The sequence below is a fragment of the Myodes glareolus genome, chromosome 9, assembly GCF_982192425.1.
Source record: "Myodes glareolus chromosome 9, mMyoGla1.1, whole genome shotgun sequence".
Classification (NCBI taxonomy): domain Eukaryota; kingdom Metazoa; phylum Chordata; class Mammalia; order Rodentia; family Cricetidae; genus Myodes; species Myodes glareolus.
In genome coordinates, this window is record NC_142034.1 from 103122632 (window position 1) to 103137263 (window position 14632).

The following is a 14632-nucleotide window of genomic DNA, read 5'->3' on the forward strand; positions in this document are numbered from 1 at the left end:
TAACCTCGTTGTGGGGACTTGTGACCCCTAGTACAGGGAAGGGACAGAGGACGGGAATCCCCAGATTTTTTTAAAAAAGTTTAGAGTTCTTTTGAAAGTTGTGAAATCCTTTTCCCCACACAGCCCCTTCACTGCTCTTAGCAACCCCAAAGGGCAGACAGGCGGGAGCAGGAAACTGCTCATAGTTGAGACTCCAAGGGGTTAGAGTAGCTGACCTGCTCAGGAGACTCCTACAAAACCAAGCTGAGGTTCCAGTTCATGGCGCTAGCCATGGCCCCTGGCCAACTGATGGCACCCCCAGGTGGTGCACGCCAGCTCCCGTAAGCTCAGGTGGCACCAGGGCGGAGGTGGCTGATCAGAGACCGGAGGGCTAATGGCCACCATCTAATCCCACTGCAGCCTGGACTCACTCAGTGAGAACAAGATCGGGGACGAGGGTGTGTCGAAGCTCTCAGCCACCTTTCCTCAGCTCAAGGTCCTGGAGACGCTCAAGTGAGTACAATGGGGCTACCTCCCCACCGCTTCAGTGTGTGTGTGTGTGTGTGTGTGTGTGTAGAGTCCAGGGACCATCTCAGAAACACCGCCCACCTCTTTTAAGACAGTGTCTCTCTCCAGCTTGGAACTACCAGTTAGTTATGCCTGGTTAGCCAGCCAGTGAGCCCCAGAGTTCCACCCGTGCTCGGATTACAAACGTGCACCACCATGCCTAGGTTTCTATGTGGGTTCTGGGGATCAAATTCCTATCTTCTTGCTTGTGAGACAAGCACCTTACTGAGCCATTTCTCCAGACCTCATTTATTGGATTAATCAACAAACACTTAAAGAACCCTTGCTGTCTATCATAGGCAACAGTGGAGAACCTGAAGATCCTGCTTCCAGGCCTCAGGCATCTTTACATATGATAAACCAAAAGCAAACAAGCAAATAAATCATAATTATAACACAGTGATCTGGGCATAGTAGCATGGGGAGGCTGAGACAGTAGAATGACCATGAGTTTAAGGCCAGCCTGGAGAATCAGTCTCAAGAAAATAAGAGGTGGGGAAGGCTGGCAGGGTGACTTAGCCAGTGAAGTTGCTGCTGCCAGATTGACAGTTTGAGTTCTCTCCTCAGGACCCACACGGGAGCAGGAGAGAGCCGACTTCTGCACCTTATCTTCTGACTTACACACACACTAGAAAAGAGAAAGAGAAAAAACCGTATAAAATACGATGCAATAAAATCCATTTAATAAAAGTTGAGTGAGTGAAACTACACTGGGATGCTGGAAGGGAAGCAACAGATTAGGGTTTAGCGGTAAAGCACCTGATGACGGTCTCGTTTGACCCGTTCTGGAGTGGGTATAGGGTTTGGACATGGCTTCTCGTTGAATCCCGGGGCACACGCCTGTGATCCCCACACTGGTGAGACTGCACAACACGGGACCTTGAGTTCACGGCTGGCCTGGTCTACATAATCAGACTTTGCCTCAGAATAAAAATTTTAAAGGGGCCAGTAAGATGATGCAGAGGGTGAAGGCACCTCTGAGTACAGCTGGAGAGCTGAGTCTGCTTTCTGGAACTCATGGGAAAGTGTGGCAATGCCAAACACTGCTCTCATCTTAAACGCAGCTAAGAGTTTATTTGGGAGCCATTTGGAGTGGACAGTGCTCGGGAACGCAGATTCAGACACTCCAATTCCAGGCTCCAACATGGATGCATTTCATGAAGTGTTTCTGTTTAACAGAACAAAGACAGCCATAAATCAAGGCAGTTTAAGATAGGTTGTGGGGGCAGCACATGGGAGGCAGAGACAGGCAAATGCCTGAGTTTGAGGACAGTCTGATCTACAGAGCGAGTTCCAGGACAGCCAGGGCTGTTAGAAGAGAAACCCTGCCTCCAAACACAACACAAAGCAAACAAAAAATACATTGGTGGGTTCACCAGAGAAGCGGGTACAGCAAGATGGGGGAAGCTTTTCTATAGGCCCAAGATGCTGTCTGACAGTCCTAGCTCTCGGGTTGCTGGAAGCTAGTGGTCCGCTAAGTTAATAGACTCTAAGAGGGTTCTATCTATTAGCCCCGCCCCATCACCGCAGCTCTAATCCATCAGTCTCTGTAGTCACAGCTTCTTTCTGGGAGTTCTAATTCACAACTCCACAAAGCTGTCCTCAGCACGTGCGCACGATGGCGGCACGCCCCTCCTCACATGCATGTCCTCCGCACATGTGCACGATAGCGGCACACCCCTCCACACATACATGTCCTCTGCACATGCGCACGATAGCGGCACACCCCTCCACACATACATGTCCTCTGCACATGCGCACGATAGCGGCACACCCCTCCACACATACATGTCCTCTGCACATGCGCACGATAGCGGCACACCCCTCCACACATACATGTCCTCTGCACATGCGCACGATAGCGGCACATCCTCCACACACATATAACAACAATGATATTGCTTTTTAATTCAAAAGCACTGGAAACACAGCAATGGGAGAGCACTTGTCTAGCACGCATAAGGCCCTGGGTTCAATTCCCACAACAAAGCAAACAAAACATTTTTTAAAAATCTGTCAACATTCCAAATGTTATAAACCAAGTTAAGAAGCCTAAAATGTCCCAAGAATTCATGTGGCCATTTCCTTGATATACAGTGTAGATGTCTTTCTTCATAATTTGCAGTGGCCTAGGTATACCATGAGATAGGTTTCCCTCTCTCCGCTCATCTTTCTATTCTCAGATGTGCCCACATTTATTGAGCACCTACTGTGTGTAGTTAGAGTGCTGGAAAAATGGTCCAAGAGGAAAGGGGCCACTAGCAAATCAGAGAGCAGGCGGAAAAGGGGAGCGTGCTTTCTCATCTACCTCGCACCCTGCCACCCACTGTCTCTGTACAAACCTTCATATCTGTAAGTGGAGCCTGTGGGTATAACCCTCCCTGAGACTGGCTATCACAGGTCCGTGACTACTGGCCACCTTGGGGAGGGGTGCGCATTTCTAGCCTCACGATGGGGGCCAATGGGAAAGTGAGAGCCTTCCACCCCTGAACTCCTTCCTCCCTGCGTCCCTCCCTACAGCCTGTCCCAGAACAGCATCACCGATGTGGGTGCCTGCAAGCTTGCGGAAGCCCTGCCAGCCCTAGCCAAGTCCCTCCTAAGGCTGAGGTGAGTGGGGTGCCCTGCTGAGTGGGCTGGGGAGATAGGGGGCAGGAAGATGGTCTCCTCTTGCAAGCTGCAAGGTCTTTGTGTCACGAGGTGGTGTTGTTATGCTCAGATCAACAAAGTTCCCCCAAACCAACAAGGAGACCAAATCCCATATGTAAAAGCAAAGGGCCTTTATTCTACACAAGTTTGCAAACTCTGACTCTCTGTGTGTCCAACGTATTGGAACAATCGCAGTACCCTGTGCTCAGTTAGAACAGGGTTTTTATAGTAGTAAAGGTGGGGGTGAGGGATTTCTGAGGTTCAGGACCCCTGATTGGCTGACATTTGTCTGGGGTGTCCTGGTGAGTGTGTGCTGGCAGGTGATCGTATCTGCAATGGTTGGAATTTAGGCATTTCCTTTGAATGGTCTGTTCTTGGATGGTGCCTGGGTAATCTCAGTTTGTGGTCCTTCCTGCAACCAGGTATTGCTTCAGGGTAAACTACTGAGACTCAGGCCTCTATTAAGCTTATCCTGGCTGGGTCCTACAGTGCATTGACCTAGAATGAGTTGAACAACACCAGAGCCTTGGGGCAAGTTGCTTACTTCTTCTAAGCCTTGATTTCCTCATCTGGAAAATAAGAATCATGTCAGTGGATCACATGCCATACCCCAGTCTGTCCCTAGTGAGCAGTGGATGGCTGTGCCTTAGCCTCTAGGCACAGCAGAGCGGACTGCAGCCCTGCAGGCTGGCATCTGAGAGGTCCATTACCACACTAGTCAGTGCTTACATTGCTACCTCCTGGTGGGTCTCAGTGTAGCAGTTCCAACTTTGTCAGCCAGTCTTGTGGTTCTAGGGGCTGAGAGGGAAGGGAGCTTGAGCCAGAGTCCCAGTCGCTGAGCTCAGCACTAGCAGCTCTCGGCTATTCCGCTGGGAAAGAATTCCTTCCCCCAAGTCATGTTCCAGGAAAGGCGACTTTCTGTAACACCCTTCCAACCGGGTCCTCTGTGCGGATGAACGGGTCGTGCGCTGTACAAGTCATAACATATGTACTTGGTGCCCACCTGACACCTAAAGTTGTGCTAAGTGCACAGTATTCCCTACCTTAAACCATGGGATGTCCTTGCCCTCGAGCTGCATACAGGCCAGAGCACAGACATAAAGAGGGGTGTTTAGGACAGTGTTAGGAAGGGAATTGCTATGTCCCAGGAGAGTACAATGGGAGAGTCACCAGTTTATTTCGGAGAGCAGGGGCACTGTGACGTGGTGAGACATGGCCCTGTGTGGGAAACTAGAGGTGAGCAGCTCTACAGGGCAGCAGGGACAATGTCCTCGAAGTAGGAAGAGGATGGATTCTCAGGGGCAGAAGGGCTCCTGAGGTGGCTGAATGGGAGGTGGGACGGGAGGTTGGGAGGTCAGGAAAGTCCAGAACACACAGGCAGGTGCTTGTGGGCCAGGCAGGCTTGCTCACTACCATTGTCACCATCACCAGATACCTAACAAAGACAGCTTTGGAAGGAATGGGTTGTTAGGGCTCACAGAGTGAGGTGCAGTCCATCATGGTGGGGAGCATGGGGGCCTGAGTGTGAGGCAGCTGCCTCTGTGGTCAAGAAGCAGAGAGCAATGAACTGTGGTGCTTAGCTCATTTCCCCCTTTTTAATTTTTAAAAGATATTTTTATTTTATGGGTACAGGTGTCATGTCTGTGTGTACACCCATGTGCCAAATGCATGCAGTACCTGCAGGGGCCAGAAGAGGGTATCAGATCCCCAGGGATCTATGGAAGTTACAGAGGACTTATGGCTACCTCATGCAAAATACATTCATCCCAACATCAAAGTCTCCAGAGTCTTAGCAGTTTCCAGTTTTTTTTTTCTCCATGGCCAACACAGGTCACACCTTCTGTGGTGTCTCAGGTGGCCCTGGGTGGTTTCTGTATGTCACACTGTGAGACCCTGGCTAACATTTAGTTCATTACATAAACCAGCAAGAACCCACCCACTCTCCCTACAGAGACCCCGTCCTACCCATTTTACAATGAACAACAGCATGCATAGGGGAGTCCAGTGACCTGCCCAGATAGAAAGAGGCATGCCTTCGAACCTGGGAGGTTGTTCTCCTTGGAGTTTCCAAATGCTTTGGGCTGGGAAGCACCTTTACCCCTTCCCCTCTTCTCCTTGTTCATCTCTCCCCCACTTCTTTCCTCCTCTCTTTTCCTCTTTCTCTCTCCTCCCGCCCCCGTGTGTGTGTGTGTGTGTGTGGTGTGTTACTGGGGATGGAGCCTAGAGTTACTTCATGTATACCAGACAAACACGCTACACTGAGCTCTAACCCCAGCCTTCTTTAACCTTCTGTTTTCAGGGGCTGCAGTTAAGAGCACCAGCTGCTCTTGCAGAGAACCTGGATTCAATTTCTAGCTAACACATTTCTAGCTAACACATTTCTAGCTAACACATTTCTAGCTAACACATTTCTAGCTAACACATTTTGCTCACAACCGTCTGTAACTCCAGTCCCAGGGGTCCCTTGCCTTCATCTAGTCTCCTCAGACACTGCATACACATCCATACACAAAAATAACAAAGATAAAAAAGCAGAAAATTAAACCAACCTTTATATTTTGAGACAGGGTCTCATGTATCCCAGGCTGGCCTAAACCTATAATCTCTCTGCCTCAGTTTCCTATATAGCTAGAAGTATAGACCTGACCCATCAAGCCCAGTGTACAACTCTCTGTTTCTTGAACTCACCATAAAACTACAGATAACTGGCTGCAACTCTCTGGGCCTCAATTAGTCCATCTTAAAATGGGACAGTAGGGCCTGTCTGGGGATGTAGCCCAGTTGGCAGAGTGTTTGCGTAGCACGGATGAGGCCCTGGATTCATTCCATTCCCAGCACCGCAGAAGTTGGGTGTGATGGTACATGACTGTAGTCCTAGTACTCAGAAGGAGACAGGAGAATCAGAAGTTCAAAGTTATCTTTGACTACATATCAAGTTCCAGGATAGCTTGAGATACATGGTCCCTTGTCTATTAGGTAGGAAGGTAGGTAGGTAGGTAGGTAGGTAGATAGGTCAGTGGGTAGGTAAGTAGATAGGTAGGTAGGTAAGTTGGTAGGTAGGTAGATAGGTAAGTTGGTAGGTAGATAGATAGGTAGGTTGGTAGGTAGGTAGGTTGGTGGGTAGGTAGGTAGGTAGATAGGTAAGTTGGTAGGTAGGTAGGTAGGTCGGTGGGTAGGTAGGTAAATAGGTAGGTAGGTCAGTGGGTAGGTAGATAGGTAGGTAGATAGATAGGTAGATAGGTGGGTAGGTAGATAGGTAGGTAGGTAGATAGGTGAGTAGGTAGGTAGGTAGGTAGGTAGGTAGATGGGTGGGTAGGTAGATAGGTAGGTAGGTCGGTGGGTAGGTATATGGGTAGGTAGGTAGGTAGGTGGGTAGGTAGGTAGGTAGGTAGGTAGGTAGGTGGGAAGATAGGTGGGTAGGTAGATAGGTGGGTAGGTAGGTAGGTAGGTAGGTAGGTAGGTAGGTAGGTAGACAGGCAGACAAGCTGACAGATAAAATGGAGCCGTCATCTCAATTGAGTATGGCTCCCACCTGACTCTGAGCTAGCCCAGCACCCAAACCCTCTTCTTTCCTGTTTCTGGCAGCTTGTACAATAACTGCATCCGTGATGCAGGAGCCAAGAGCCTGGCACAAGTGCTTCCGGACATGGTCTCCCTGCGAGTGATGGAGTGAGTGGAGGGGTTCAGTGGTACCTGGGGAGGCAAGGGTCCCCTACCTGCATCATGGGAAGGAAGGGTTGGGATGTGAGTAGCCAGGCCTCAGGATGGGCCTCTCTCTTCAGTGTCCAGTTCAACAAGTTCACGGCTGCCGGTGCCCAGCAGCTGGCCTCCAGCCTTCAGAAGTGCCCTCAAGTGGAAACGCTGGCGTAAGTTGCGCTGTCCCTGGGGTTGGAGATCCTTGTGCGACTCTAGAATTCAAATCCCACCCCTGCTTAGCAGTCTTTGCGCTTGGGCTGGCAAGTGATTTGCCCTGCAGGCCTTAGCTTCTTCCTCTCTGGACAAGGATGTGACATCTGCAGAGAGACTTGAGACGGGTATGTTAGTCAGAAAATAGGAAGATGTCTTTGTGGGAGCCAGGGTCTCGTGCAGCCTGAGTTGGCCTGGAACTTGCTATGTAGCCAAGGATGACCCTCTTGCCTCCATCTCCCAAATGCTGAAATTACAGACATGTACTGCCACATCTAATCCCATGTGGCAAAGGGGATCAAAGTCAGGACTTGGTGTGTGTTAGGCAAGTGGTCCAACACCTGAGCCATGTCCCCAGCCCTAAACTCTTAGGACACCATTGCCACATAAAACACAATAAATATTTCATCAGGGTAAGCCATATGAAACTGCCTAATCCAGTCATCCTTAGAACATAAAAATACCAACTTCATATAGTTAGACCATTTTTTTTTACTTCTTTTTTAAGCAGAATTGCACTTGAACTCATGATCCCCCTGCCTCAGCCTTCTGAAGCTGGTACTACAGATGCATGTGCTGTGCCCAGCTTTAAACTTATTCTTATTAAGCCACTGTGATGTTTGACATCCAGCACCTTTTGCTCTTTGGGTGGCTTTGATCTGCACAGTTGTGTCCATCTTCTGGGATAGATAGTGGTCTCTCTAGATTCTTTTCTTGTTGTGGCCATAACACCTGGCAGAAACAATGAAAAGGAGGAAAGGTGCATTTGGGCTCACAGGCTCACACGGTGCCGTCCATGTCCATAGTGATGGGAAGGCATTGGTTGCAAGAGTATGTGCCTGCAGCTGCTCACACCCTGGAAAGGAGCAGCTAGCTGCCGGAACTTGCTTGGCTATTGCCTTCAAAGGTCCACCCACAATGACCTGCTTATGTCTTCAAACCAGTGTCCCAGTCTTGGGGGGAGGTGCTCACCACGTGAGCCTGTGGAGGACAGACCATACTAAAACACAATAGGATTCACTTTGCAGCTAAAGAGAATTTGGCAGAGCAGACCTGTTTAAGGCCACACAGCAAGTCAGGATTGAAAGGGGGCCTTTTAGCACCCTGTTCATCCATGCTGGTCTGCGCTCTGCCGGGGGTGGGGGGGGAGGGTGGTTAAGGCTCTCTGCAGAGTGGGAGGTGGGGCTGTGGGTAGCTTGCCCTGGGGAGTCCTGGTCCTGAAGTTCCACGTCCCCTCTGCAGAATGTGGACACCTACTATCCCCTTTGGGGTTCAGGAACACTTGCAGCAGCTGGATTCCCGGATCAGCCTAAGATGACCCTGCTGTGCTCTGGACAAGGTAACTGGGTAGGACTCCAGTAGGAACATTTGGGTCAGTATCCTTGTGAAGTAGGACCAAAGGCATCAAGGAAGGTTGGTTGGGTTCATGTGTCATCCGGAGCTATCCTGTTTCCAAATTGGCAAGTGTCCTCCAGACTTTGGGGACTTGGGCCAAGGAACCTCCCTGAAGTTGAGCTTAAGGACTGGGGAAAGACAGGCTGAGCTGGTCACCTATAACCTCTATCTTGGGATTGGGTAGTCCTTTGAAATTTGCAAGTCTTTCTTCTTGATATTTCTCTTGGGTTCATCTTCATAGGAAATTAATACACTTCCTGCTACAATATTAAGACCATTGTCCACTCACCCTGTTTGTCCAGATTCCCCCCGACCTGTGTTACAGTTGTCCCCCACATTCTGACATCCCCTCCTCTGCTGTTAAGGCTCTTCCCCTGGAATCTCATTGACTCACCCGTGTCTCCTGATCCTCCACAGCATGAACTCGGGGACATTGACCACGCTGGACCTTGCACTGTGGACTCAGCGTTTCTGTGGGGAGTTGGCCTCTGGTCACCCTGCCCCAGCAGGCTCAGAGTTGCCTCTGCCTAGATGAGGGACGGACACAAGTCTTGGTCTTCTACAGGCCCCAAGAGCAGTTCCACGCTCTTACAGGGCCAGGCAGGAAGCCAGCCCCATTTGGTGGTTTTGAGCACTAGCAGACAGGCCTGGGGCTGCATTCAGTGGTTTCGCCCAGGAGGCCGAAGACCTTCTCTTTGACATTCCAGGTCAGAGTGCAGAACTGAAGCAGCCAAGCACCAGCCAGGCCAGGGCCAGCCTGGTGAGAAGGCACTTCTTCCCTGCTGCTCCCCTGATAGGGCCTGCTGGGCGTTCTGAGGACACTCAAGGTGGCCCTCGGCCTGCAGACTTCTAAATGTGACAGGGAGTTATGACAGCTCTTCCTAATTGTGGCACTGTTTCCACAAGCCTTCAGTCAAGGCCGAGTCAGGCCTGACTGAGACATTGGGCGTGAACCAAGAGCTAGGGAAATGGTAGACTACAGGACTGGAAGGCTGCAGCTGGGAGCTGCTGCGGCTGGGAGCTGCTGCGGCTGGGAGCTGCTGCGGCTGGGAGCTGCTCTGCCTTCTTCACACACCCACTACATTTCAAATGCACCAGCTACTCTCACTGCAGCTATGGAGCCTAGTTTATCCCACAAGTTCCATCTGGGGACACCTTCTGGACCGGTTATCTAATGCAAAAGAAACTGCCCAAACCACAATAACTTAAAACAACCCACACTTCTATTCTGCCCTGACCCCTGACCTTCAGGCAGGCCCAGAAGAGACAGCTCACCTGACCCCACCAACCCTCTGAGTCAATTGGGGCAGCTAGAAGCCACACTGGAATCATCTGAAGGCTCTTGCGTGTGTATCTGGCTTGTGACAGGGGTTGCTGGCTGGGAGCCCGGAATCCTTAATGGGACAGCTGGCTGGGGACTTCTCCAAGGGGTGCTGGCTTGCCTTCCAGGGAGAACAGAGGGGAGAAAGTGAGGAGACATGGGCCAGCAGAGAGCGTCTGTGCACTGCTCGCAGCAGCCACCGAGGCTGCATAGCACTGTCTAACCACATGTTGCAGTACAGAGCATGCACTGAGCCCATGCTCACACCGTGCAGTCCAGCTCTGTCCACATTCTGCATCTTCTGCAAGGATCTTTGTAGCTTCTAAGGCTCAGTGGAAAGTTATTGATTCCCGGGCCTAAGGGCTGAAGCAGTGAGCGTTGTACAAAGAGGGGTGCTCTCCTCTTCTGCTTGGCTGCACACTGGGAGCAGTTCTGGGCCCAGGCTGGCCAGCCTTAGCTGCAGCTATCCGAAGAGGGCAGGCAGCACCAGCACTACTGTTCTTGCTTCCTCTGAGGTCAGGCACCATCGATCCCTCCATCAGGACAGTGACAGCTTGCTTCCTTGCCTTGGCAGAAGAACCATCTGTATGGCTCCAGCATGCTAGCCCTGATGTCAGTAGGACTGGCCCACACCCCAGCAACTGGGCTAGAGGGCCTAGTGGGGTGGTTTGCATGGCTGCTTGGGGGTGATTCTTGGAGACATGTCCAGCTGCTGAGGGCATCTATGCTGAGGCTTCAGGCTCAGGGGTGGCACCTTGTGGCCACAAGGGACAACACTGAGGCACTCTCTAAGGCAGGTATCTGTTACACCTGCCACTCAGGTAGGCAGACCCTTACCTCTGCCTTTGGTCTATCTGGAGATACCAAAAGTGCCCCTCTTTACTCTGCCGAGGGCTGTCACTTCTTAACGGGTTCATTTGTGTAAGACACTGACTGTGCCAGGGACACAGTAAATGCTCAAATAACCTCACCAGTCCTGGATTCTGTGTGCTGGGCAGCATCTTAAGCCACCTGGCTCCTGAAGCGAGGTAGCCTAGAACTGTGTGACACCAACTCTTGGCTGAGCTGCCTGGTCTCACGCTCCACCTCGTCATATATGCATGCAAGTGTCTTCTGTGCCTTAGCCATCTGTCAAATAGGCAGAGGATCCTCCTCTCCTTCGCACTGGATTATGTGAAGACCCAATGTGGAAACAAAAATATTAATAAAACAGGTCAGCAAAATGGCTCAGGGTGTAAGCAAGTCCAGTGGTCTGAGCTTGGTCCCCGGATTCACACATGGAGAACCAACTCCCACAAGCTGTCTTCTGAAAGTTTCTGTCCACCATGCGTGGACTGAGTTGCAGGCTGTTGTCGGCCTCCATGTTGGTGCTGGGAACAGAACTCAGGTCCCCTGCAAAGGCAGCAAGCATTCTTAATCACTGGGTCATCTTTCCAGCCCATTAAAAAGATACATAAATAAATAAAAATTAAAAATAAAAATTTAAGAGTCGAAAACAATGCCTGGCACGGGGTTCTGCTGCCCTCTTTTGGACCCCACGAGCACTGCATGAACTTGGTGCCCAGACAGATACACAGGCAAAACACTCATACATATAAGACAAACAAATCTTGGAAGAAAAAAAAAGTCATGTGTGGTAGCACATACCTTTAATCCCAGCACTTGGAAAGCAGAGGTAGGAGGATCTCTGTGAGTTCAAGGCCGGTTTGGTCTACATTCCTTCCACCCTTTGTTTTATTCCTGCCTCTGTCTGGGATGTTCTCAGATCTCTGTATGTGACTTCCTACAGGATTCCATGGTTCCTCAGACAGATTCTCTGTCTCTCATCCCCCTGTACCGTACCCACTCTCAATCTCAACAGTCTCTTTTGTTGTCTGCCTGTCTAGGATGTGAGCTCTGGGGGAGCAGGGGCTTTCTTTGCTGTGATCACCCCTCTGCCCTCTACACCCAGTCAAGTGCATGGACATAGTAGGTGCTCAGTAAGTGTGGGATGGATGGCTAATCCTCAGTACCAGCTCACCCAGTCACTGTGTGGCTGTGCACTGAGGACACGTGGTGAACAAGATGCTCAAGGCTCCTGTGCTGGAAGCCCCCCATCTAAGCGGCCAGGTGCGTCTGGCCAGGCTGCGCCCTGCACAAGGCTCCTGACAGTGGATCCACGAGCACAGTACACCACAGGAGCCTAGCGCTGAACTGCACCGGTTTAGAGGAGAGCCTCCCGGTGGTTAGCATGGTGTCATCTCAAGTGGTGGGTAAGTTGTGGTTCCCGTTAGAAACTTGGCATTCATAGAGAAGGAGTTAACGTACCAGCTTGGCCTGTGACCCCTTTGAAGGATCTCTGTGGGTATGGGCCAGTGTGCTAGAATAGGTTGCCAGTCCCACTTGTGCTGTGAGAAGCCGTTCTGGGAGAACTGGCAGGCTGTTCATGCAGTACACTTTCAATCCAAGGCCCTCCTCAGTCCTCGACTTCCCTCCAGGCCTCTCTCCCAGGGAGTTTGTCTCTCTTCCTGTTGTATATGACTGTCCTTAGAGCTAAAAAACCGCCATCTTGGGGAATTCTGCTGCACCCTGTTGCGTGACAAATTATCCTGTCATGGAGAGGTGGGGAGTGTCGTCGCTGCCATCTGTTGTGTGCCATGCTGCCCTAAGTGCACATGGGTGCAGGGAGGGCTAAAGCCATACCCTAGAGAAGACTAGAGGAAAAGGATCCAATTGTTTGTGGGTTTCATTTGTGAACTTCTGATTCTTTTATCTCTGCCTCTGGATTGCTGGGATTGTATGCACATACCACTGTGCCTGTTTTTATGTGGTGCTGGGGTCCAGGGCTTGGTACAAGCCAGGTAAGTATTCTAGCAAGCGAATTCCATTCCTAACCTCTTTCCCATTCTTTAATTTTTTAAGGTAAGGTCTCACCGTGTAGCCTTGGCTGGCTTGGAACCCACTCTTTAGACCTGGTTAGACTGGAACTCAAAGATATCTACCTCCTCTGCTTCCTGAGTGCTGGGATTAAATGTGTGCACCACTATACCCAGTCCCTCCCTCGTTGTTCATGGAGATGTATCATATGTTCCATGTGTGGGACTCAGGCCCAAATTCTCCAGAGTTGCCTAGCTTTCCCCACCGTAACTCAGGCTTTCAGAAGGTGGGAGGAGGTGGCCTCTCTAAGAGTGAGTTCCCTAGTCCCTCCTGTATCTCCAGACTGGGTCATCTACCTTTTTTGCCAATCATAATGTCAGTCATAATGTACCCTTTCAAAATTTCAAAACAAAACAAACAAAGCAAGCAAGCAAGCAAACAAACAAACAAACAAAAAAACCAGCAATCAGACAAGGCAAAAGGTGTTGGAGTTGCTTACATTTTTTTAATGAAATAAGTCAGCCTCTAAGTATTGCTTTTACAGGTTTATGGAAATCAAGTATCTACACCACTCACACTTTCCACACCACTCACACTTCCAAAAATAGATTTCTAGCCAGAGACAGCCTTCTCCAGTGCGGCATCTCAGTTCTGTCAACCTGAAGAGGTTAAATCCCGCCCTAGACCCTGGCGCATCCTTCTTCAGAGTGACTCCCTGAGACTGTGATCAACAGTCTTGGGTCTGACGCTGGAGGGAGCAGCCTAAGTATGAATCTGTTTGCACCCCACTTCAGCTCTTGTGTCCTTTCCAGAGGTTAAGTGGGGGGTGGCAGGTGCAGTCGGGGGTGAAGTGCAGAAAGGTGACCTCTGGCTGGGTTCCTGTAAACATCCATCACGAAGCGGGAGAATCAAGCCTGATTCAGGACGTCTGAGAACTGGGTGGTAGGTGAGGTCTTTGGAGCCCTTCTCCTTCCTGTAGGGCCTGGCAACTCTCCCATCTTGGCACTGGATCCCCACCTCTCCTGGCATACTCTTGGGCTGGGGCAGGAACCCGGCTGTTGGCACGAGCAGGCCTAATCAAGAAGACAAAGGACAGTCATCAACAGAGCCACTGCACCACTGGCCTGGGGACGCGTCTCTGCGGCACAGAAACCTGCTCTGATCCTTCAGGTCTAGGACTCTCCATGCTCAGGCTACACTGGTTTTTTCCTCTCTTTTTCCTGAGCAAGCATTCTACTAACTGAGTTGCTTTTATTCTAAGTTCTTATTAAAGAATTTGCTTCCCTTCTGAGATCCTGGGGAACCAGGGCAGTTTTCCAATGGAGAAGAGGGCTGTCCAGGTGATCAGAAGGGAGAGAGAGATGCTGGGGCAGGAGGAGGAGGCCAGCTATGAGGGAGGTCAAGCAGGGGCAGCTGAATAAGCTTCAGGGATTGGGCAGTGCCTCCCATCTCACCCAGAAAGCACTGTGCTTACAGGAAGGCTCACTCGATACAGCCTGCCAACTCTGTCCCCTCTTGGCTCCTCTTCCCATGACACAGCATCACTTGTAAGTTTTGGCCCTGTCTCCTCCAATCCCGAGTCCCATGTCTAGCTGTCGCCAGCATCTCTCCAACAGTGAGGTGCTCAGGTTCCCTGTACTTTCAGCCCCCTCAGATTCTTCCCTCTACAAACACCACTGGTCATCAGTAGGATGCTCACTGTATGTGAAGCACGCAGTGTGTACAGATGAATGGCATCAAGGGCTGTGTGGGGCTACCACTGGCATCACGTATTTACCAGTAGCCCTGCCGCCAACCAGTAGCACCTCCAGTCACCGTAGCTGCTAAAACTGTCGCCCCCTATTCCCAAGAGCCACTAAGCAGGTATAACCATTTCCACCAGGAACTGTGCCTCTCCCCATTTTATAGGTTACAAAACAGAGGCTCAGAGCATGGTGAGTTGCCTGCAGTTGCACAAGTAGG

The 14632-nt window shown here is 50.7% G+C and overlaps 1 protein-coding gene and 1 long non-coding RNA gene across 13 annotated transcripts in view; one reads left to right on the plus strand and one right to left on the minus strand.

Moving 5' to 3' along the window:
• The window catches only part of Ciita (class II major histocompatibility complex transactivator), a 53034-nt gene extending 41994 nt beyond the window's left edge, over positions 1 to 11040 (plus strand). For 10 of the 12 annotated variants that reach the window (XM_087910827.1, XM_087910831.1, XM_087910826.1 and 7 more), the window contains 6 exons: positions 400 to 492; positions 3067 to 3153; positions 6778 to 6861; positions 6975 to 7058; positions 8341 to 8437; positions 8911 to 11040. In XM_087910827.1, coding sequence (XP_087766953.1) covers positions 400 to 492; positions 3067 to 3153; positions 6778 to 6861; positions 6975 to 7058; positions 8341 to 8416 — 424 coding nt within the window. In that variant the 3' untranslated portion in view covers positions 8417 to 8437; positions 8911 to 11040. Of the gene's footprint in view, positions 1 to 399; positions 493 to 1113; positions 1203 to 3066; positions 3154 to 6777; positions 6862 to 6974; positions 7059 to 8340; positions 8438 to 8910 lie in introns of those variants that run through there. The other 2 variants (XM_087910828.1, XM_087910830.1) reach the window with 2 other exon arrangements.
• Positions 789 to 9027, minus strand: LOC148121055 (uncharacterized). The gene is made up of 3 exons (XR_015738932.1): positions 8888 to 9027; positions 6909 to 7216; positions 789 to 1174 (listed from the first exon to the last, which is right to left on the minus strand). It is a non-coding gene; the product is annotated as an uncharacterized LOC148121055 (long non-coding RNA).
• Positions 11041 to 14632: the final 3592 nt, after the last annotated feature.